At 47.1% G+C, this 24,911-nt stretch overlaps 1 protein-coding gene across 1 annotated transcript in view; it reads right to left on the reverse strand.

Moving 5' to 3' along the window:
• The window catches only part of EEFSEC (eukaryotic elongation factor, selenocysteine-tRNA specific), a 249,667-nt gene that overhangs the window by 122,980 nt on the left and 101,776 nt on the right, over nt 1–24,911 (reverse strand). Inside the window, exons 3-4 of the mRNA XM_049641112.1 lie at nt 14,718–14,814; nt 12,318–12,482 (exon numbers count right to left, since the gene is read on the reverse strand). Coding sequence (XP_049497069.1) covers nt 12,318–12,482; nt 14,718–14,814 — 262 coding nt within the window. The remainder of the gene's footprint in view (nt 1–12,317; nt 12,483–14,717; nt 14,815–24,911) is intronic.

Here is a 24,911-nt window from a genome sequence, read left to right on the forward strand (position 1 = left end):
GTCCAAAACCAGGAAGGTGTGGAGAGCAAGAAGGAGCCCAGACAAACCAGAACACGGGGCCCAGAGCAGAGGAGCAGGGCACCAGAACCGCCAGAAGACTTCTCTCACGAGAAGCCTAATTCCTGGGTGCAGCGGTGCCTCCCCAACAGGACAAGGCGTACTCTCGAGCCACGTGGGACTTTACCATAGGACATGACACTGCTAGAGACTCTTCTAGACGTGGCCTTCGGAACACCCTCCCTATGTCCGAAGCCCAGCCCTCCTAGCGATCTTCGGAAGATCGCCAAAACCACGTGCCGCCCAGTCCTCTTCCCAGACTCTGCCACGATGAACGTCACGCTTCCCGTAGACGTATCAGCATTCTCTCACCTCTGGGTTTCACCACATGCTACTCTTTTGCTTGGGATGGCCTGGCAAAGCTCCCCGCCGTCCTCTGAGCTTCAGCTTCAGTACGCCCCATCCGAGGAGCGGGGCTGAAAGCTCTCCCGGGGTATTCACCGGGTGTTCTCACTTAATACCTTTCCCACACGGGGAGACAGCTGCCTGCCGGCCCACCACCCCTATGCCACCTACTCCCACAGCAGGCTCCCCAAGGGTCAGCCTGGGCTTTGACAGCTTTCAGCGCCCAACTCAATGAGAGAGGCACCGACAGTGCTGTGAGAAGGCTGCACTCAGGGCTGGCTTCGTGGGTGTGCAATCTCCCTGGTTAAACAGAACCTGTATGGCCATGCTTCCTGCTTGAACCAGAACTTGCTTCCGGGCAGAAAGAAGGCAATGGACCTCAGGCCAAAGATCAAACACTCTTCTGTGGGGCAGGCGGCACCCATGTTTGCACTGGGCACAGCCCAGCACCAGTCAACTGGCTGCTGACTGAGCGTTTTCTGCAGCAAGACTGCTTCCAGCTAGTGCTCTAATCCTGGCTGGGCTCCCACTTCCTGATGGAGGAAGCCCCCTTTGGGCCCCCAGTGTTCTAGGTCCTGCCTTCTCGGCCTCGCTGCCAGCTCACATTTTCCACCCCCTCGATGACAGGCCTGCACGTCATACTAGCCACGGCCCACAGCCGAGGAGGGAACTGCAGCACCCCCGGGAGTCTCAGTAAGCCCGCATTCATGTCTGTGCCAGTTCCCCTGGGCTGAGTGGGTGCCTCCCCGTGACACTCACCTGACTGCGGTGGGGTCAAGAGCACTGGGAAAGCAGCTGCCCGAGGCCCACGGGAGGAAGGGCTGCCGTGTGAGAACGATTCTTACTTCTCTGTGAAGGTGGCCTGACAGGAAAGAGGGGAGGGACCTGCCCCTGGTCACACAGCTGGGCATCACACCCAGGACCCCAGACCCTGGTCCCCTGCCTGGCGCGTGGGCAGGGACTGCCCTGGCATGTTGCCTAGGCCACAACATAGCACTCATTAGTGTTCTTTCTAATTGAATCACAGCCTCTTCCAGGACACAATAAACTGATTTAATTTGACTCGGAAGCTTTTATACGTTTGAGGGGTTTTCATACAACGACTTGCAGGGCACAGCAGGTCCCCTGGCTACTCTGGGGGTCTTGTGAGGCCACCATGGTCTGGGACACACACTTTCCTCAGGAGAGGTCTGGAAGCCAGCCACGCTCCCCTCCGACCCCACATTTGCCACTTCTGTGTCTGCTTGCCACCCGGCAACCTGCGGGTGCCACCTGGCCACCAGGGCTCTACCTGTAGGGTGCTGGCCAAGGCATGAGGGACACTAGGTTTCACGTGGTGGTAACAATAGGCGATGATTACTGAGCACGTCCTAGAATCTAAGCGCCATTGAAAGATGCCGTATAACCCATCGAATTCTTATAGTGACTCTCTGACATAGGTAACATTACCCCCACCTTACAGAGGGGGAAGCTGGAGCACAGACAGGTGAGGTGGCTTCCTTGTGGTCACAGAGCAGGTGTGTGGCATGCAAACCCAGGCAGAGTGGTGCTCAACGCCCTGCTCTCTACCTCCCTGCTATACTACACGTCGGCTGTGAAGGGCAGGGCACGTGTGGGCAGTGGGGGTGCCTGCATTCAGGCTTCGGGAAGGCGAGAGGCTGGCTCCCAAGATGTCCATCCAGCCTAGTGAGAGCTGTAGTAGCAGGAAGCTGCAGGGGGGCAGTGCCCACTCTTGCCCTCAGGGGAAGCAGCTGGTCGGATTGGGACGGGTTTTATTTGCAGCCTCAGGGTCCTGAAAAAGGGCTAGGAGGACTGCAGGTCAACCTGAGCCCAACCTGCCCACACAGTTGTGAGCACAAGGCTCAGAACATACACTGAGCACAACCAGATGAGCTGGCAGCTTCACAAAGGGGGCCCGCCTTTGCAGTGGGGCAGAACTAAGCTGGGGTGGGCTGGACAGCCACTCCGGGCTCTTGCCCTTTCTTCAGAGGATACCGCTGGGGTTGTAGCAGCCATTTCTCCCCCACTCCAATCGGGGCCTGAGAGAGCCAGGGTCAGCTCTGCAGAGGACGGTGGGGCATGCTCAGGCCGCCCAGGATCAGATGCAGCCCACTGTGGTTGGTCCGGGCCCCTCCAGGCACCAGAAGCTAGCTGTGGCCCCTGCCCACACAGCTGTTCTCGGGACGGGCCCAGGACCTCCAGCTCCTGGACGGAGGGTCCCGTGGAGTTATGAAGAAGGATAAGGCAGAATGAAGCAGCACCTCTAAAGTCAGTTTCAGGATCTTCTTGTCTGAGAGTCCCTGGGTCATCTCCATAACGACTTCATCTGATGTGAGAGGGACAGGATCGAGCTGGCCTCAGTGGCCTCCTCATGCCTGCACAGGGAGCTGGAGTGAGCACACATCGGAGAGCCTGGCTGCCAGAATTTGACTCCAGAGTCCTCCACTGATTAGCTTGTAGAAGATTTCTGTCTCTGTGTCTCTGTTCCATGCCTATCAAATGGGGGACAACAGCACCTCCCCCGGGACCGCTGGAAGCACAGAATGAACACCTCCAGAGGTCTTAGGCCCAAGCCTGGGACACAGCACCACTCAAAGACAGCCAACAAACCATCCTACAGTGCTGCCTGCGCTGAGGCTCCTTCCCCATGCCGGCCCAATACCCTGCTGTGTTGCGGAACTCACACTTCTAGAAGCCATCTGAGGCTAAACTAAGAGAAGCTGGACCTCGACGAGGCCAGACATGGCAGCCTTCTTCATCCAGCCACCAGCGTCTGAGCGATCAGGACCCAGTATGGGCGGTGGGTGTCAGCACCATCTCTGCAGACGGACACATGAGCGTGATGAAATCCATTCTCAGAAATAAAGGAAGACAAACACACAAGAACAAAAGAGAGGGCTTCTGGGAGAGGAAGCTGCAGCCTCATCCAGGGGCTGAGGCAGAACGGCACTTGGTTCCCTTGGGACTGGGGAGGACAAGCCAGAGGGAGCCCACAGGAAAAGGCCTGAAGGGAGGCGGCATCCTGCAGCCTGCTAGATCTTTACCATGCTGGGCACACGCCTCTGACAACAGCACCTACACAGAAAAACCTTCCTGAGCTCCCTGCCTGCTCTGAGATCAATCTCTGTCCTCGCCTGTCGCCTGTCCTTCCTTCTCAGGGCCTCGCTGGGGAGACAACAGGATATTACAACTCAGCTGCAGATGTGATTCTGATCCCCAGGCCAGAAGGAAGGCGGGGCACAGGCAAAGGTCTCACCGCACCAAGGTGCTCAGGGTTCAGGGGGGTGGTGTGCAGGCTATGCTAAGCTCAGGGACCCCACCCCTGAGTCACTGCACTCTGTGGGCCAAGTAACAATGCACGGTAAATGGGATGAAAGACAAGATTCAGAGTGGCACGTGATAACAATGACAGCGATCCCCATGTGCAGGTCTGGTTACAAGCACAGTACGTAAATGTCCTTGAATCTTCACAAGTAGCTCAGGAGAAAACAGAGGCCCCAGGAGGTGACGTAACTTCCCGAGCAAACAAGTGAGGGGGAGGGACTCAAGCTCAGCCCCTCTGTGTCCCAGGCCAGGCTGTCAAGGCAGCCATACGCAGGAACGAACACCAAGTATGTGGATGTCTCTCAGTTTTGCCTGCCCGGCGTCTACCTCCTAGCATCAGTACCCCAACTTCTTTGGGAACCATTCTTCCCAGTAGTCCCCACCCCTGATCCAGGGGTGAATGTGAAATCCAGCTCACCCAGCAAATTGTTGCACTTGTCCTGGCCATAGGGCTGAGCTCCTGGTCCAGCCAGCCAAGCATATCCCATTCTGTAACTCCAGACAAGTCTGACTGAACAGAAAAGAAATGTCATTTCTCTCCTAACACCAAGTGCTGAGGTAGGACAGACTCAGGCACTCGTCAGGGCCCTGCTTTGGGCTGTTTTCCTCTGGCATCTTTCTGCATGCCTCCTCCTCAAACTTACCCCTCAAGTCCAAAGGTCACATGGCCCTCCCTGCTTCAACGTCCAGTAGCAGGAGAAACCCCCCAAGAGACCTCCCTTCCCATCTCACTGGCCAAATCTGGCTCACCAGTCACTGGCAGGGGAGGCGCATCCCCACGTACCAGACATCCTCTGGGTAGAATGGACTTGGGGAGCTAATCCCAAGGCCACAGGCCACTATATCCTGGACTTGAGGGGGAGGAACTGGAAAGCCGGGGTGCAGGGACTAGGCCTGGGAGAGTGGCCCACACAGAACAGGTCTGGAGGGAGGCACCAGCCCCATCTGGCTTAGTAATGGAACCAGCCTGTCCCCTTCACATCAGGCCAGTCTGAGCTGGATTTCTGTCACTTGCCACCAGGGCCCTAACTAACACACGGAGCACAAGAGATCTGGTGTTGCTCTGGGATGAGAAACTGAGACGGAGTGAGAGAGGTGAGTCACACACACAGAAAGGCAAATACCATGACTTCATTCCTGTGTGGAATCCAAAAAATGAATGAACGAACAAACAGAGACAGACTCATAAATACAGAGAACAAACTGGTGGTTTGGGCAGCAGGGAGGTGGTGAAAAAAACCAGAAAGCAACCGAGGCTGGAGAGGTGACAAAGGGGAGGCTACAGCCAGCTCTCTGCCACACAGAGCACTTCAGATTTCATCCTGGAGACGAGGGGCCCACCAGCAGATAAGTGGGACCAAGCACGGCTCTACAAAGACCTCGCCATCTGTCCCTCTGTCAGCAGGGAGAGGCTGGGCTGGAGGGCTGGCACCTGAGCAGGGGAGGGCTGCAGTCCCAGCGGGAGACAGGGGAAGCTTGAGGGCAAGGGTCTGATGGCAGAGACCCCCACCCCCACCCCTCCACTCACCACCCTGAGACAGGACACCAAGTGAAAGTTGATCTGACCACAGGCACCTGATAAACACCTGCCTCTGCCTCTGCCCCCTCTCCCCTGGCTTTTCCAAACTGTTCCCCATTTCCTTCCTTCCCCTTTCTCCTTCCCTGTCCCCCTCCGCTCCATTAGTTCCACGCCCCTGGCACATGTGACATCCAGGTACAGAGAACGGACTTCCAGGAGTTTCCACCCCGAGGCCGACAACCATGAAAACATCAAACTCACAAAAAGCATTCCTTCTTTATAGATCTTCTGAAACATGAAATGACCAAGGATGACGATCAGGCTTTACATTTTTGATAAAAGACACAGAAACAGAGGGAGCTCAGTCTTAAGAGCTGATGTGCACAGGTGGCTTGGGAAGCAGCTCTGTAGCCCTGGGCCCCTGGTTTATAACCGAAAATGAGCTGGCACTGGGACACAGGAATATCTCGCGCTACTCACTAGTGAAGCATCAAGACTCGAGCCTCAAAAAGAAGACTGCCGGCATAGGAAGCAGCCAGCTGCCCGACTCTAGGCTTCTCCATCTGGATCCATGAGGTTGGGGAGCAGCCACTGCAAACCCAGCCATCCACAGTCGTTCACTATCTATTCTGAATCAAAATCCTACTACAAAACAAATCATTTATTTGCTTTATGGGTGTTCCCTACTGTTTTTTTTTTCATCAACTAGTTTCTGGGGCCTCCTCTGACCCTAGCCCTAGGACAGGTGCTAAGAGCACAGAGAAGGACAGGACCCAGTCTCTGCCCTCCAGGAGATGAGTGTGGTGGGAGACGCAGGCACAGAGACAGACACAGTGCCAGGCAGTGCCTAAGTGCTGACTCAGAGCACCCATGGGAGGCAGCGGCTAACAATCCAGAGGAAGGGAAGAGGTCACGTGCTCCAGGGTAGGGGGACAGCTCACCAAGGCTTCTGGGTGAAAAACAAGGACAAGGGGAGGAGGGTTGCTAGGAGTAGGGGCAGGGCAGGTCAGGCAGAGGATGCAGCTGTGGGCTTGCTGAAGGGAGAAAATGCATCTTTCCAGATGCCACGGCTTTCTCTTCTCACCTTGCGATCAACGCCCAAGAGTGGAGGCAAAGGTCAGAGTAACAACGTCTAGTAGTATTTGATAATTTTTTTTTCCTTTCAGGGGGTGTTCATAAAGGAAAAAATAAGTCTGAATATGGACTCAATTTAGAGAAATATACTACCAAATTCTGAACTTTCCTCTAACAGTTTTACCAACTAAATAGGCATCTTTATATACCTAATAATGTTTGTCACCATTATGAGAAAACTGACATGAGGGCCGTGACGCGTATTTCCATCTCAACGACCCATTTAGCAGCCCTGAAAAGAACTGTTTCCTTGCAACCTGGGAAGTGCCCTGCCATTTCCTCCTCCCGTACCCCACAAGAGAAATTCCACAGGAAAGTAACGCTGAATGGCAACAATAAAGACAAGAATTATCACCTAAAACCCACGTGCCTACTCGGTGCTAGGAACCTTCCACCCGCCATCCCCAGTGGGCACCGCACCATAGTGCCCCTCTTCCAGAGGCCCCAGACTGAGGCAAGACTTGAGTTTGTGAAGAATCAGCGAGACAGAGAGAGGCCAAGAACTTGCCTCTGAACTCCCAGACGTCTCTCTCTCTCTCTCTCTCTCTCTCTCTCTCTCTCCATGGTGTGTGGCTCTGACAGTTTCTGACGCTACAACTCTGACAGCCAATACCCATTGGAAACATCACTAGCCGAAAATCCCAGGATCAGATGCGACCAGAGGGATTTCCCAGGCCAAAAAGCCTTGAGGAGAAGGCTGGCGAATCTCAAGATGGCTGGTGTTTACGCCATTCTGGGCTCTAAGTGGGATTTGGTTTTTCTCCTTCATTCCCGTTCCCCAACATTTCCTCAATTGGCTAATGGGCCCCAGCTGGGAATGGACACAGGCAGCAGAGACAGGGGCCAGGGTCTGACTGGCTCCAGCGGGCCAGCCCCGGCCAAGAGGGGAATGCGACTGTTTATTTGGAATGGCTGTGCCCTGCCTCTGAGGGAGTTCAAGCGGTCAGATGTGTCCAAGTTGATTAGTGAAATCTGACAAGGATGTCACCAGGTTTGGGAGGAGGGCCATCTAATTTAAAGCCCCCACCCTGCAATGTCCCCAGTGCCCAATAGGCACCGGCCACTAATTATGGTTAGTGGAAAGTGGGGGCTGAGAGGAGGTCAGGAGCTCTAGACCTCAGGAGCTTCTGAAATGTGTTTTTATAGGCTCCGTGGCCCAGGAGAGGCCTCAGTGGGGTACCCGGCTGACCTACAAAGCTGCTCTGGAGGTTGGAGGGTCCTGCCCCAAGGAGGAAACGCCACTGGTACCTACCGTTTCCTTGGGGGCTCCAGGGGTAGTGGGTATAGTGGACAGTGCCTGGTCTTTGGAGCCAGACAAATGGCTTCAAATGCCGGCTCTGCTGTCTGGTTGCAAAACAAAGCCCTGGGCCTAGGTTTTCTCATCTGTTGGGTGGGAACTACAGGAAAGGAAGGAAGGAACAGAGCTGGCCATCAGTACACACCGGTACTGACTCTATGTTAACCTGTAAAGCCTTCTACTGCCAACACACACTCAGCTCTCATGGCAACCCCTGCCATTCCTCATGACAAAGTCCAAGCTCAGTGGAGTTAAGAGGCCTGCCCATAGCTGCAAAGGACTTTAGACTTTTTCTGACTTCAGTCTTTTCCATCTAAAATCCGTATTCATTTCCTAGGGCTGTCCTAACCAACTACCAAACTTGGTAGTGTTAAATAACAGAAATTTATTCTCTCGCAGTTCTCTTGGCCAGAAGTCCAAAATCAGCGTGTCAGTGGGTTTGGTCCCCTCTGGAGTCTCTCAGAGAGAAGTCCTTCCCTACCTTTCTCTTAGTGTCTGGTGGCTTCAGGCAACCACTGGCGTTCCTTGGCTTGGGGCCACATAACTCCAGTCTTGGCCTCTAGCCTCATTCGCCCTTCCCTCTGTCAATCTGTGTCATTGGACACACACCGTTGGGTAAAGAGCCCACCCTAAAAGGGATGACCTCATCTTGAGAACCTTACCTTAATTACATCTGCAAAGACTTTGTTCCAAGTAAGGTCATTTCTGAGCTTCTAGGTGGATATGGCTTTTGTGGTCCACAGTTCTACAAACCACTATAGTCCGCCCCACCCTCCAGTCCCCAAAACTTCATTCACATGTGTAAAATACATTCACCCCATCCCAACATCCCCGAATTCTCACCTCACTAGACCATACTCTAAGTCCAAAATCTCTTGTATCACCCGCTCAAAAATATCATTTAACCCCTCTAATCAGGCATGGGTTATACTGATATGATCCATCCTGGGGCCAAATGCCTCTCCATCTACAGATGTGTGAAACTAAAAGACAAGTTTTCTGCTTTTAAAATATAGGCACAGGGAAAAAATGAAAGGAACATAGAGGTCACTGGACCTAAGTAAATTTGAAACCCAATAGAGCAAATTCCTTTAGCTTTCCTGGCCTGAAAGTGACCCTCTGTGGCTTGGTCCTCCACCCTCTGGGCCCACAGAGGCTCCACAGGCCCCTGCCTTTAGGCTTCCTTCTCTGGCCTCTGCCTTTGTGTCCACAGCTCTGCCCCTGGAGTCATTCTTCCCTTTTCTTAAAGGATAACATGAGTTAGTAGAGTAATTCTATCAGTCCATTTCCTACAATTAGAATACTAGAAGTCCAAATGCTCTATTTTTTTTTTTTTAAACATTTCACCAGGTCTGTCCCTTTCAGTCCACACTGCCAGTGTTTTTGCAATATAACATTCTCAAAAACCTCGTGTGTCTCCCATGTATATCAAGGGGATCTCCACCATTAAACAAGAAGGTTCTCTATAGATTCTTCCTGGAGAAGCCTGTCTCTAGTCCTGGCTTCTGCTAAGATGTTTGATTGGATCCACGAGTCACATACCCAATCTCCACAGCAAAGGCTGTCTAGCCTTACCACTGGCCTTTCTCCAGAGCATGCTTTCTCAAAGCCAATTTCCTACTTTTAGCATCCTTTGGAATCTGAAGAGGCGGAGAATCTCCCAAATCATCAAGCACAGGCTTCTTTTTGCTAACAGTTCCATCTCCAATTCACTCCTTTCCTCTCACATTTTACTAGACGCAGCAAAGGAAAAACCAGGCTACATGTTCCATGCTTTGGTTGGAAAATTCCTCAGCCAAATATCCAAGTTCACTACTTACAAATTATGCTTTCCCTGACTAGCAACTTAGACAAGAACACGACAATAGAGGGTTGAAAAGTAGGCTGGGGGAAATGGGTGAAGAAAAGCAAGAGGAGAATTAAATTTGTATTTGCCACGCACTTTCCTTGTGTCCAAGTACTACAGATCAGTAACTGGGACCTTGATAGGCAAGCTCCATTTTCATCAGGATGAAAAAGTAGCCAAAGACCTCAGAACATGTCCCCACTCAAACATCTCTGCCTAATGTGGCTGACTATTTTTGCCTCGGCCCTCCCCAGGTCCACGCTTTCGGTCAAACATGGCAGCCACTGACCCTGTCATCAAGCACCTGTTCCTCCCTCAGGTACTGCACTTCAAAGTCTATGTCCCACAGCGAGTTCTTCTGACACCTCCTTCCTGCTCCCAGCTGCTCTCCCAGGCTGCAAACAGGTCTTCTCCCAAGGAAGAAGGGATACTGGATCAGGGTGGCCCCTTGGGGTCTGCCTCAGGGAGGACCCAGAAGGCAAAGAAATTTAGCATTTGACTCATTCTCTGTTCCAGCTAAGAATTAACACACAGCACCATAATAATCTAAACTGTGTTAAATATAAGTTTGGTTTATTTTCATAATTTTGTGCTTTATTTTTCTAAGATTTACACTTTTAGTCCCTGGCGCAACATGGATTTGATTTAAGTGGTATTTATCCAGGACTAATGGTGTTCAGGGGAGGAGCTACAACAGCCAGTGGAGGAGGGGATTATGACCTTAGGACTCGGGTCCTATGTCAGGGGAGGCCCTAGGCCTCGGAAGGGCAGGGCCTTGTCCTTCAACTCCTGCTGCTGCCCCAGGGAGCCCTGGAACCTGGCCAGTCTCAGGCCTATAAAGGAAGCTTTTCTTTTGGTTGGTCCTCCCTGGTCAGGAGGCTCTTCCCTAATAACCTCAGCCCTGCAGGAGGAAAGCAACAGCCACAACACCGTAAAATGAGTGAAGGGGATAATTTAAACCTGAGATTTCCTTTACCTGGGGAAGCCCTGGTCATTCCTGTCATTCCTGAAATACCCCTCTCCTACATCCTCCCAGGCTGTCCTAGACCAGAAAAGGCCAACACAACAGATAGGTGCCCCTTGCCCTCCCCTTCCTCAGGGCAGACACTATAATCATGGTTCTCCCCCCAAAAGGGTGATGGTATATTTTACATGTCAACTAGGCTGAGCCACTGTACTGAGATATTTGGTCAAGCACTATTTTGGATATTTCTGTGAGGTTTTTTTTTTCTTTAATTTTTTAATGTTTATTTATTTTTGAGAGAGAAAGACAGAGCATGAGCAGGGGAGGGGAAGAGAGAAGACACAGAGTCTAACGCAGGCTCCAGGCTCCAAGCTGTCAACACAGAGCCCAACACGGGGCTTGAACCCACAAACCATTAGATCATGACCTGAGCTGAAGTTGGACGCTTAACTGACTGAGCCACCCAGGTACCCCAATGTGAGGGTTTTGGGGGGATGAGATTAACACTAAAACTTTGAGTTAAATAATTAATTTAAAAAAAAAAGACTTTGAGTAAAGCAGATTATTCTCCATAATGTGGGTAGACTCTGTCCAATCAGTTAAAGGCCTAAACAGAAAGACTGACCTTCTTAGAAGAAGAAAAAATGCTGCCAGTGAACAGCCTTCAGACTTGAACTGCAACTCTTCCCTGGGTCTCCATCTTTGCTGGCTTATCCTGCAGATTTTGGACCTGCTGGGCCTCATAATCATGTGAGCCAACTCCTTAAAACACACCCCTTTCTCTCTGTATATGTATATACCCACATCTTTTTGGTTCTGTTTTTCTGGAGGACCCTAATACATCTAGTGATCCAGACAACCACAGAATCTGTCTCAACACAGCCCTCCAGGAAGCACTCCCAGTTAGCAAGCAAAGTGAACTCACTGACCTAGGGCTGTGCACACCCAGAAGCTGGTATTGTCCCTGGCTTAGTACACGGGGCCAAGTGCATGCCTCCGTGTCCCTGCACTCCAGGCTCTTCTGAGAACTAGACAACCACCCTGGACCCCAGGTTTCCTCATAGGCTTTTCTTAGTTCTAACCAGGCCTTTTTCCCTACCCTTTATACCCCCTGAAGAGAAGGGTGGTTGAGGAGGCTCTAAGTTGTTCTTCTCCAGTAAACTAAAACCATAAGAAAAGCCCACTGAAGATGGGAACTATCAAGGCCATTGAACACCTTTTACATCAGACCAGGCTGGTAGTTACCAGGAGGTGGGGGGCGATAGGGAGATACCCAGCTATCCATCCCTCTCACAGGTCTTCGGAGGGATAACATGGCACCTACTAGTGGTCACTGGGAGTATAAAACTCATCTGGATATCTGCCAGATTTTATGACTCTGAGTGACACAAGATTCTAATTGTGTTTAACTTGAAATCCTTGTAGCTAAGCAAAAAGTACCCAGAAATAAGTGCACATGTACTCGCCACCCTGACGTACGGAGCTGGTAGAAAAGGAGGGTGTACACCCAGCACCCTCACTTGTTGACAGGTGATCCTGGGCCCACCACACCTTCTAGAGCTTCCGTTTCTTTATCTACACAGAACACCCACTCAGGAGGCTCATCACGGCACGTCACAGGCCTCCAGTAAATGGGTATTGTTCTGAGGATTAGGGAGAGTGGTGGCTCCAGAATCCAGGCAGGGCAGTACAGAAGATAGAGCAGAGAAGAGCCCGAAGGCCAGCCCCAGGGATCTGGCCCAGGGGCTCAGCCACCGGAGAGGCAAAGGGACTGTCGCTCTCCCTTGCCGCTAGAGAGACAAGCCAAAAGGAAGGCCAAGGTAAGACTGACCTTGAGGGCAGGAATCTCCACACTGTCGCCGAGGCTGATGGAGCCTGAGAGGATGGTCCCTGTCATCACAGTGCCTTGGCCTCTGATGGAGAAACAGTGGTCCACAGACATGAGGAATGGTCCCGAGGGGTCCCTCGTCGGGATGGGAATCTGGGACGTCAGGAGCTAGAAAAGAGATGCTGCTGCCACACCCTGCTGGGGAGAGGAGCTGAGTGGGGCAGGGCAGAGGAGGGAAGAGGGAGTAGCCAGGAACGGGGCAAGCTGGCCCAGATCAGAAATGGACCGCTTCCTGATTACACTCCAAACTCCTGCTGTGCTCTCAGCTCCTCTCGGTTCAAAGGAACTTCTCTCTCCTCTCACTGGGATAATGAACAGCCTCCTAACAGGCCGACCCCCAGGCCCTCACCTGCACTGCAGCACAGGGACCTGCTGCAGGACAGCCCTGGACGCGTCAGTCCAAGCCTCATGCTTTCCTAGCCTTCCGAGCCTGCAGAATTTAAGATGTGTCATCATCTAGCCCCTAGGTACCATGGAAGCCTCATCCCCCACCACTTGCCCTCTCACAGCAGGCACCAGCCCCTGGCAGGCCCTGGAGGTGTACCAGCTAGCTTCACCTCCCTTCTCCAGGGACACATCACCTCTGGGAAGGCTTTCCTACCCTTTCCGTATGGCTCCCTTCCCCAGCCCATCATCAACCAGTTAACATACCACTGTGATCATTTGTTTATTTGTCTCCCTCCTAGAGCCCTGAGTCCTTCCAAGTATCTGTAGCAGCTGGCACGGTGCCCAAGAGAGGGACACGTGTCCAAAGGATGCAGGATAGCAGGGCTGCCACCACGTGTGGCAGGGAAGGAGGGGGTGAATGCTGTTTCTCTAAGCCCCGGCAGAGACAGAGGGACCACCTAATGTCTGCCAAGGCCCGGTGTTGCCCCCTCAATTTGTGGTTCTGAGTTTTCTTCTCCGCTGACACTTTCCACCAGCTTTGACCTCAGCCAGCCCCTTTTCCTCATGCTATCTATGTGCTCAGAAATGTCAGAGCTAATTCCTTATAAACAAATGGAAATAAAGGCTGCATTATTCCTTTTATTTTGCTGCTTTCTCCTTTCATCAGGGAAGAGGCTGTCAAAAAGTATTCGGTAGTGAAGGTTCTAAACTCTCAGCCTTGTGATAACAATTCTGGAAAAAGACTAAAGATTCAGAACAGGCTTTGCCTGATATTTATGCAGAGGCTTCTTAAAGGAATAGACAAACATCTTTCATAGCAACATGGGCAAATTCTGCTTTAACAAAAATGACTGTCCCAGGCTCCCAGACCAGTGCTCCCTGAAGCTGACGAAAAAATAACAAAAGCGTCACCCAGAAAAGGTTTGCTTTGCAGAGTCAGCCAGATCAGCACCTTGTTATCATAGAAATGGTGGCAGTGTACTCGGTCACATTTGATCTTGGCTCTTGTGGGTCCAGATACAGGTGGACCCCAAAGACACCCAACAACCGACCTGGGACTAAATGCCAGCTCCACCACATACTTGCTGTGAGACCTTGGGCAAGTTACTTGACTTCCCTGAGTCTGACACTTTCCTTGGTAAGATGCAGATAACTTAAGCCTCCCAGGGCCACTGTGAAAGCTAATGATCATTGTGAAAAGGTTAATGATCACTTAACCTTCACACCAAGTCCAAAGGGAAGTGGTGCTGGGATTTTCCCTACTTAAAACTGAGGGAATAGAGGCAAGAGACAGCAGGTGGTAGGCCCAGCACGCAGCCCCAGAGTCGAGGTACCTCGCCACTCCACCCCTCTTAGCGAGGGACACTGAGATCCCCCTTCTCACCGCCATCCTTCCAGCAGCATCACCACCACCCCACTATCCCCAACCTGCCCTCTGGCTACCCTCGACACCCCACGGTGGCTGGGCTCCCTCCCTTTATCTACCACTGAGCCTGGACACAGAGCCTGTGCCTCAGAGGCTCCACTATTTGGTGGAGACCATGAGGACCTGAGCTGCACTGCCCATCTCCATCAGCCAGTGGGACACACTGGGGGACAGGCACAGTCTGCAGGCCTGGAATGGATGACATGGCCCAGAGCTCCAGGAGGCAGGAGCTGCTGTGTCCGGGTGGGGGTGTTCAGCAAGAGAAAGGAAAAAGAAAGACTTACAAGAGTGTGGACAGCTGGGCAGGACTTTGAACGAGACGGGGGAGGGGGGGGTCTGCTTCTCTTTTGGTTTAACTCTTGCAGGGAGGTGAGGGAGGGTATACTAAGTGGGGGGGTGGTAGTTAAAGGAACCAGCTCAGAGTCGTCTTGCTGGGGTGCCTCCTCTCTCTCTCCCCATCAGACCAAGCAGGACACAAAGGGACCTGCCTGAGTGGGACTGGGGCCAGAGTCCAGCCTGGATTCAAGTACCTCAATGAGCTCTGAGATGCCCTGTGGAGCTTCTGTTTCGGGGGCCTCTGGTCCCCCAGGCTTGGCCGCCACGGATATAATCGGTGCACCTCGGAACCTGAAATGGAAAAACAAGCCCCGCCAAGTTACAGAGATCACCAGCACGGACACAGCACATCTGTGGAGTACCTGGCAAAGCACCAAGCACTTCGGATAGCCTCTCCTTCCATCCTTTGGAAAGCATCAAGGAAGAGAGTACCATCATTTTCCCACTCGGCAGATGAGGAAACAGAGGCCCTACAAGAAAACCTTTGGATTGGATGATAGAATTTAAAAGGGCGCTCTTAGGTTTTAACCACCACGTTCAGAACCCACTCTGAGGAGGCAGCAGTGAACCCTGGCCCCCAGGATGCTGAATAAAAGACCCTCTTGAAGAAGACCAGGAAATACATCCTAGTTTCCTGCAGAGACTCGGGAAATACCGGTTACCAAAAAGTCCCTGAAGATGCATCTGGAAACACACTTCCACTATCCCAGTGTCTAATGTGGGGGGTGTTCCTGCCTGGGCCCTCCTGAAGAGCCTCTCCTTCTTTAAGAAGAGATTTTTACTGTAAGTAGACATTTATCTTTCCCAGTGATGTTTAAAAATGGAAAAGAGAACATATACAACCCATAATCCTGCCATTGTGGTGTGCTTTCTTCCAACCTTGGTTTTTCCATGCGTTGCCAGGGATTTTTTTTTCTTATATTTTGGTTACAGCATACATAAAATTTCACATCCTTCTAGCTGTTATTTGCCATTATAGCATAACAAATTTTCTGTTGGATGATAGCAACAACAGCGATAACAACTCACTTGGCTGAGCCACACATATTGCCTGGACACCTACACTGACAGCTCACAGCACCACTATGGAACTGTCACCATTAAAAAAAAAAAAAATTTAATGTTTATTTATTTTTGTGTGTGTGTGAGAGAGAGAGAGTGCGAGTGGGGGAGGAGCAGAGAGAGGGAGACACAGAATCCGAAGCAGGCTCCAGGCTCCGAGCTGTCAGCACAGAGCCCGACACGGGGCTCGAACTCACAGACCGCGAGATCATGACCTAAGCTAAAGTCGGATGCTTAACCTACTGAGCCACCCAGGCACCCCAGAACTGTCACCATTTTATAGATGAGAAATTGAGGCTTAGAGGGGCAAATTAATTTGCTCCAAGTCATTGGAGCAAACTCCAATCCAGCCCATGTGACCCTAGAATCAAGACTCACAGCTTCCATGTTATAATTCCACCACCCAGGCCTCCTCTTTCTTTCCTAATGGCTGCATAATAGTGTTACTCAGAATTTACATGCTTTCCCCCACCAATGTCACTGATTTAGAACATTTCAAATTTTTCACTATTATAAGTAACACTGATAAAACATGTTGGTGAATGTGAGTGGCTTTTTCCCCCCTTGCTTTGGGGTTCATTCATAAGAAAGAAGTCTAAGACTCAATATACATTGAAAAATCAGCAAAATGGTAGAATAAAGACATTCAACAAATCTCTCCTCCATAAAAGCAAAAAAAGAACAGTAGCAAAAATCATCAGAAGTAACTTTTCCAGAATTCTAGAAATTAACCAAAGGTTTGCAGCAATCTGTGGAATGTTTATTCAAGAAAAATGGCTGAACCTTGGTAAGAATAACAGAGCTTTGTGGCAGGGCACCTGGGTGGCTCAGTCAGTTGAGCGTCCAACTCTTGGTTTTGATTCAGGTCATGATCTCACAGTTCATGGGATCAAGCTCCAGGTCAGGCTGTGTGCTGACAGCATGGAACCTGCTTGGTATTCTCTCTCCCTCTCTCTCTCTGCCCCTTCCCCACTTGCACGTGCTCTCTCTCTCAAAATAAATAAATAAACATTTTTTTAAAAAGAGCTTTGTGGCATTTTAACTTGCCTTATTCCCACCCACCCCTCCCCAACTTCGCACTAGCCCTAATAGCCAACATCTGCAATCAGAATGGAAGCCAGCAGCCTGACAGCAGGTTGCAGAGTGGGTTTGAGTTCCATCAAAGCCCCTTTCCCAGAGAAGTATCATTATTTTTCCAATCTGGTAGCTCCCTGGAAGACTATATTTACAAGGCTATCTTTATTTGACCTGCTTTGGAGTTTGCCCAGTGTGAACAGCATTTTCCTCGAGGACATTTGTTGAAAACAATTAGAGGCAGCTGCTTGAGGCAGAGGATAACAGTTTGGGCAAACTGGTCACAGAAGGAAAAGCTGGGAGCTCCCATGGGAGGTTTGGAGCTTTCCTGGTAGTCTATAAGGCTATTTGGCGGCAAAAAGCTATGGGCATGCCTGGACACTGTCAGGAAAGATATGAGAAGGCCCTAAACTCTCACCTTTGGCTGATTGTAAGATTCTATGCAAGCAGGAAGTGAAGGCCGAGGCAGAGTTGTCAAATGCCTGCCTGAGCACTGAAAGCATGACCCAATAGAAATCCTTGGCAGGGGCCCCTGAGTGGCTCAGTCAGTTAAGCGTCCGACTTCTGCTAAGGTCATGATCTTTCAGTCAGTGGGTTCAAGCCCCACATTGGGCTCTGTGCTGACAGCTCAGAGCCTGGGGCCTGCTTTGGGTTCTGTGTCTCCTTCTCTCTGCCCCTCCCCCCACTTGCACTCTATCTCTCTCTCACACACACACAAATAAACATTAAAAAAAAATTTTTTTTTAATCCTTGGCAAAGACTGGGAGACTTACTGATTCTAGGCTTAATGAAAATCTCTGTCTAATCATTAGCTGACCAGTAAGCTAACTGAGCAGAGACTTCAGTGGTCACACATGACTGTACAGAATTACTTCACAAAAGTCACTAACAAAATAATAGCAACAAACTCTGAAAGTGTGGGTGAAGAGGAGAATCTGACATCCAGAACTGCCACATTATATTATTCTATATGTCCAGTGTTCAACAAAAAAATAACAATACAACAAAGAAACAAAAGTACGGTCCATCCACAAAGAAAAAAAGGAGTTAATAAAAATTGTTCATGAGAAAGCCCTACTAGACAAAAACTGAAAATCAGCTATTTTAAATATATTCAAGAAACAAAGGAAACCATGTCTAAAGATCTAAAGGAAAGAATGAAGATAATGAGTCACCAAATAGGAAATATCGAAAAAGAGTTAGAAATTACAAAAAATAATCAAATAGAAATTCTGGAATGGAAAAATTTGAGCAGGCAGAAGAATCAACAAACTTGAGAATAGGTCAATAGAAGTTATGCAATCTGAGGAAAACTAAGAAAAAAGAGAGAAGAGAAATGAACATGGCCTCAACGATACAGGAGACATCATCAAGTACATCAACATACGCATATTGAGAAGTTCAAAAACAAAGGACAGAGATGGGGCAGAAAGATCTGAATAAACTTCAAAAACTTTGGAAGTTTTTGAAGGACATCTACAAAGCTCAGCAAATTCCAAGTGGGAAAAACTCAGAGATGTGATCTAGACACACCATAATCAAGCTGTCAAAGCCAATGACAAGGAGAAAGCAACCAGAGAGAAGTGGCTCATTCAGTACAAGGCATCCTCAATAAGATTAACAGCTGATCTCTCATCAGAAACCAGGGCAGCCAATCCCAAATACCTAAACAACAATAACAACACCCCCCAAAATCTATCATAGAGCAGACACTTGATAAGTATTTATTAAATAAATGAATAAATGAACAAGTTAAAAAAAGAAAAGAAAAAAAAAGAAATCATGGCAGCCTAGAAGGTAATGCAGATGCCATATTCAAAATGCTGGAAGTTAAGAAAAAAAAAGTCAACCAAGTCTTATGTTTCCAGCAAAAGAAACCTGCTTCAAAAATGAAGGAGATGTAGAATTACCATATGGCCCAGAGATTTCTATGTATAAACTCAAAAGAATGGGAGGCAGGTACTCAAACAAATACATGTGCATGTATGTTCATAAAAGCGCTATTCACAAAAGCCAAAATGTGGAAACAGCCTAAGTGCCCATCAATGCTAAGTGAATGAAGCCAGATGTAAGAGGTGACATATTGCGTGATTTTTATGAAATATCCAGAATAGGCAAATTCAGAGAGACAGAAAACAGACTGGTGGTTTCCAGGGCTGAGGGAATAGGAAACAGCTGCTTAATGGGTACAGTGTTTTTGAAATCAGATAATGGTGATGGTTGTGTAATTCTATACACAATAAAAGGGTGAATTTTATGGTATGTGATTTATCTCAATTAAAAAGAAAAAAACATACATTGAAAGGTTTGCTACCCTTTTCACTACCACAGTGAACATCTGGTATGTCTATTTCACTAAACATACATCAAAAGCTCATTATTTTTTATACATACCTCATTTTAATTTGTATTTCCTCAGTAAGCCAGATAATGTTGAACATCTTCCATCTGTTTACATACTAAGTGTACTTTCAGGGGACATTTCCATACCACTTCTGGTTCTGGTCTTTGCCTCCTCCAGTAGATGCACCCTTACCTTCCCCCCAAGTCTAAAAATTTCTCCAAAGTGCCTCATGCAATCCAGTGTCCAGCACAGTGGGGGTGAAGGGAAGGGGTGGGGTCAAGTATCCACAGTCCCAGCACCTGTGCTAGAAGCTCTGCACTCCTCATGTTATCAACCCCATGAGGTGGCTGTGATTCCTCCTCCTCCAGTATTACAGAAGGGGGTCCTAAGCTGGCCAGGTTCTGTCATTTGCTCTAGGTCACACAGCTAATGAGTGGTGGGGCTATGATTAAAAGGTAACTCTGGGTTTACCATTCCCCTGAGAATATCAAGAGAACAGTGTTCCATCTGCCTGGGTTAGAGGTAGGGCTGTGTGCCTTTTCTCAAATCCACGAGAATTTGGAAAGTGGCTGATCTTCAAAGATCAGGGAACATAACATATTTAAGTCCTATAAATGGAGTAACAAAATCCTTGCCCTTCAGTAAATTTTATTCTCAAACCAATGAAAGAAAGATGATAATAACTATAATGACAGTACTTAATATTCTCAGTTTGCTATCACTTTCAGATAAAGACATAAATTTACTGGATCCTTAAAACAACCCTCGGAGGTAGGAAGAATCGTTAACATTCCCATAACGTTATTTGAGCACTAGGTGAGTGGCATAACGCTTGGCTAAAAGCCTTCATACACATCACCCCATTTAACCCTCGTGGTAATGAAGGGAGGGGTAAAAGTGGCATTTTAGAGATGGGGAAACTGAGGCACAGAGAGGTTAAATGATTGCTAAAGAGTCGTAAGTGAAGTAAATGGCAGAGGCAAAAAGCCCTGTTCTAGAGTAGTGTCCTTCCCACTGTGTTGGACATCCTAAGGGTGACCCCCACCATCCCTCCCCTGGGAATGACTACTGTGTCAGATGTCACCACGGCTCCCTTGAAACAGAAGAACAGAAGAGGGAGTCCGGTGCCCCCACCCACCAGGACAGGGCTGGGCTGCTCTGCTCCATTCCCTTTTGCCTCTATTTCAGTGTCACCTTCACACGGGTCACTGGTCCTAACGCCCTCTTCACAAGATTCGTCAAATCGACGTACCACCTAAGCTATTACTTTCTCAGGTTTTTTTCCTTTAAAACAGTTCACGTTCCTCCTTAAATACATTTATTGAAAAACATGACTCTGTTACTATCTACATGGAAAACCAGTATCATCTGCAACAAAGAAAAGGCACAGAAGAGGCCCTCCCACCACCAGCCACAAGGACAGCCATTGGCGGATGGGTCTTCACTCCCTCTGCTCTGCAAAACCCGTGCCTAAAGCCTAGTGCACTAGGTGCCCACACCCAGGAGACGGCTTGAGTTTCGAAGCCCCGCTCGAGAGTCTAGTCCACCCCACACTTTTGCCTTCACCACCTGACCTTTAAGTTGAACAGGAGACACAGTGGTTATGGCATAAACTTGGTAATGCCAGCTGTGTTATTTTAATTTAATTTAGTATCATAAAACAACAGTGTGAAAAATAGCTGTTTCTATGAGAGCTAAATAGAATTATTTAGAAAGATGAAATACAGGCAGATCTCTTTACAACCTGGTGCCAAATTAAGTGCGAATAAGAAAATGATAAAAGACTTCAGAGGAGGCTGTGAAAACACAGAAAAATTCACTCACGCTGCTGTGCAAATCGGGCTTCACTTTAAGGAGACCCAAACTGCAGACGGTGCATTTGGGAATGGCTTATATGCAAAAGAACTCAGGGTGCCAGTCAGCGGGCTCAAACTAGAAGAAAACATGGGGCAGGCAAAACATTTTCCAGCAAGTGACAGATATAACAAGGTCATGAGTTACTGGGGCAAGGACTTTGGCCACAGGAAGCCATGTGATGCCGATATTCACAACAGAACTGAAGCCATTTGTTTCGTTTTCTCCAGGTTATTTAACTGGAGAACACCTCTAACACACTAGTAGAACTATTCTAACTTATGCTACCAAGAGAAACAATCACACACACTCTCACACACACACACACACACACACACACACACACACACACACAAGCATGCTGCACCTGGATATTAAAAAAAAAGGCGCCAAAATGACAACCCCAACTGCCTAAGGTACTGCAGCTGGACTCGCAAATTACAACTTTTTAATGCTGGCAAAGCAACAAACCCTAGAGCTTTTAAAAACATAAATTCTGACCAAGAAGAACATCCAGAATATAGCTTCCTTTCCTGAATTCAGACCAAAAGAATGAATGGTAACATAAATCAGGAGTGCTAACTTGTGTGATATTGAAATTACAGATAGTGCAGAAATCACACATGCCTAAACAAAACAGCACGAAGAAGAGGAGATGGGCCTGAATTCAGGATGCAAAATTGCCCGCAAAGCCAAGATGACTCCGATGAGCCTGGATTAGCTGCTAATGGAGAAGGAGAGGCACGATGCTGAGAGCCTTTTATGTTTCCCCGGAGCAACTTATGTTATTGATATTATAAGAATGCACGGATATACTCTAAGTTAAAATATTATGTAAGGTTTCAATGTGCCATTTTTTATGATTCTCTGCTTTAAGGGACGTTTGATTAATCACCCACAGTTCCCTTCAGGGGACAAGAAATCTACTACTGTAGCTACAAAAATAAATAAAGAAAACAAAAGAAGGCTATTAAATCCTAGCTAGATACTATTCCTTGCTGAAGGTTCTGAGCCTGGTTAGAAAGTTAGGGAAGCACTAAAGACATACTAGGACCAAGCTGAGACATTTTCTTGAACTTAACCGATGAAATTTAAAGATAACAGAAAAGAATTAACTTTCTAAGATAACTCCATGCATTTCCCCCCACTCCCAATTTTTTTTATAGTGGTAAAATAAATACCCATAACAAAAAAAATACACATAACAAAAAAAACACATAAAAATACACATAACAAAATACACATAACAAAAATACACACCTTAACTATATTTAAGTGTGCAGTTCAGTGGTATAAAATACATCTGTAATGTTGTGCAGCCATCACCACCATCCATCTCCACAGCTCTTTTTTCTTGTAAAACTGAAACTCCATACCGATTAAACAATAACCCCATCCTCCCATCCCTCAGCTCCTGGCAACAGTACTCTGGCTCTATGATTTTGACTATTCTAATTATCTCATGTAAATGGCATCATGCAGTATTTGCCTTCTTGTGACTGCCTTATTTCATGTAGCAAAATATCGTTGAGGTTCATCTATGCTGTGGCATGTATCAGAATTTCCTCCAGTTTTAGGGATAAATAATATTCCATTGTATGTATTCCACAATTTGCTTATCCATTCTTCCATCAACGGATACCTGGTTTGCTTCCACCTTTCGGCTATGGTGAATGATGTTATTATGAACATCTCTTGGGGACCCGGTTTTCAATTCTTTTGAGTATATACCCAGAAGAAGAATTGGTGCATGGTAATTCTATTTTTAGTTTTTTTAAGTTTTTACTTAAATTCCAGTTAGTTAACATTACTATTTTTTAATTTTTGAGGAACCTCCATACCATTATCCATGTCGGCTGCAGCATTTTACATTCCCACCAACAGTGCACAATGGCTCCAATTATCCACATTTTGTCAACACTTACTTCCTTGTTTTTGACAACTGCAATCCAAATAGGTGTGAACTGGTATCTCACTGCAGTTTTATCTGCAATTCCCTAATGATTAGTGATGCTGGCATTTTTTTTTTTTTTTCACGTACTCATTGGCCATTTGTGTACCTTCTTTGGAGAAATGTCTATTCAAGTCTTTCCCATTTTTGAATCAGGTCATTTGTTTTTTGTTCTTCAGTTTTAGGAGTTACCTATATATACTTATTATCAGATATACAGATTTACAAATATTTTCTCCCATTCTGTAGGTGGTCTTTTTATTCTGCTGATACGGTCTTTTGATGCACAAATTTAAAAAAATTTTTCTTCTGAGAGTTTTAAGTCCTACATTTGGTTCTTTGATCCCTTTTGAGCTAATGTTTGTATATGATGTTAGATATCATATTTGCATGTGGATATCCATCCAATTTTCCCAGCAGCATTTGTTGAAAGACTGTCCTTCCCCCATTGAATGGTCTTGGCCCCCTTGTCAACCCTCCATTGACCATATATGCAAGAGTTTATTTCTGGGCTCTCTACTCTATTCCATTGGTGTATATGTCTGCCTTATGCCAGTACCATACTGCTTTGATTACTGTAGCACTGTAGTAAGATTTGAAATCATAAAGTGTGAACTGTCTAGTTTTGTTTGTCTTTTTCAAGAATGTTTTGGCTATTTGGGGAATTTTCAGACCCCATATGAATTTCAGTACAGGTTTTTTTATTTTTGCAAAAAACTTGATTGGGATTTTGACAGGGATTATGTTGAATCTGTAAATTGCTTGGGGTAGCACTGACATGTTGACAGTAATAAGTCTTCCAATCCATGAACATGAAATGTGTTTCCATTTATTTATGTCTTTTTAAATTTCTTTCAGCAATGTCTTCATTAGTCTTCATTATGTAAGTCTTTTGTCTCCTTTGTTAATTCCTAAGTATTTTATTATTTTGGATGCTACTACAAATGGAATTCTTTTCATAATTTGATTTTCAGATTATTCATTGTTAATATATAGAAATCCAACTGATTTTTACACGTTGGCTTTGTATCCTGCTACTCTGCTGAATTCATTTATAAGCTTAATGAGGTTTTCCACATATAAGATCATATCATCCATGAAGGGATAATTTTACTTCTTCCTTTCCAACTTGGATGCTTTTATTTACTTTTCTTGCCTAATTGCTCTGGCTAGAACTTCCAGTACTGTTTTGAATAGAAGGGGTAAAAAGTGGTAACATCTGTCTTGTTCCTGATCTTAAAGGAAAAACTTTAGCCTTCTACCACTGCATATGATGTTTGTTGTACGTTTTTCACATATGGCTTTTATTATTTTGAGGTACTTTCCTTCTCTTCCTGGTTTGTTGAGTGTTTTTAGCATGAAAGGGTATTGAATTTTGTCAAATGCTTTTTCCCTATCAATTGATGACCATGTGGTATTTTACATTAAATGGTTTTTGTATGTTAAACCATCCTTGCATTCCAGGAATAAGCCCCACTTAGTTGTGGTATATAATCCTTTTAGTATGCTGCTAAATTCAGTTTGCTAGCATTCTGCTGAGGATTTTTACATCAATATGCATAAGGGATTTGGGTCTGCAGTTTTCTTCTCTTTTAGTATCTTTGTCTGACTTTGGTATCAAGGTAGTGCTGACCTCAAAGAATGAGCTAGAAAGTGTTCTCTCCTCTTCGATTTGTTTGGAAAAGTTTAAGAATTGGTGTTAGCTCTTCTCTAACTGTTGGGATTTGACAATTAATCAGATCCAGAGTTTTTCTTTGTTAGGAGATTTTTGATTGTTGATTCAATCTCCTTCAAACAGGTCTATTCAGATTGTCTATGTATTTGTGATTTGGTCTTGGTAGATTTTATTTTTCCAGGACTTTGTCCATTTCATCAAGGTTGTCCAATTTTAGTTTCTATAGACTTAATAGTAATATTCTCATTTTCATTTCTGATTTTAATAATTTGAGTCTTCTCTCTTTTTGTCTTAGTCCATCTAGCTTGTCAATTTGGTTGATCTTTTCGAAACCAACTTCTGGTTTCCTTTTCTCTATTGTTTTTCTTTTCCTATTTCATTTTTCTCTTCTCTAATCTTTTATTATTAACTTCTTTGTGCTATCCTTA

This window comes from Panthera uncia, chromosome A2 (genome assembly GCF_023721935.1).
Source record: "Panthera uncia isolate 11264 chromosome A2, Puncia_PCG_1.0, whole genome shotgun sequence".
Classification (NCBI taxonomy): Eukaryota; Metazoa; Chordata; class Mammalia; order Carnivora; family Felidae; genus Panthera; species Panthera uncia.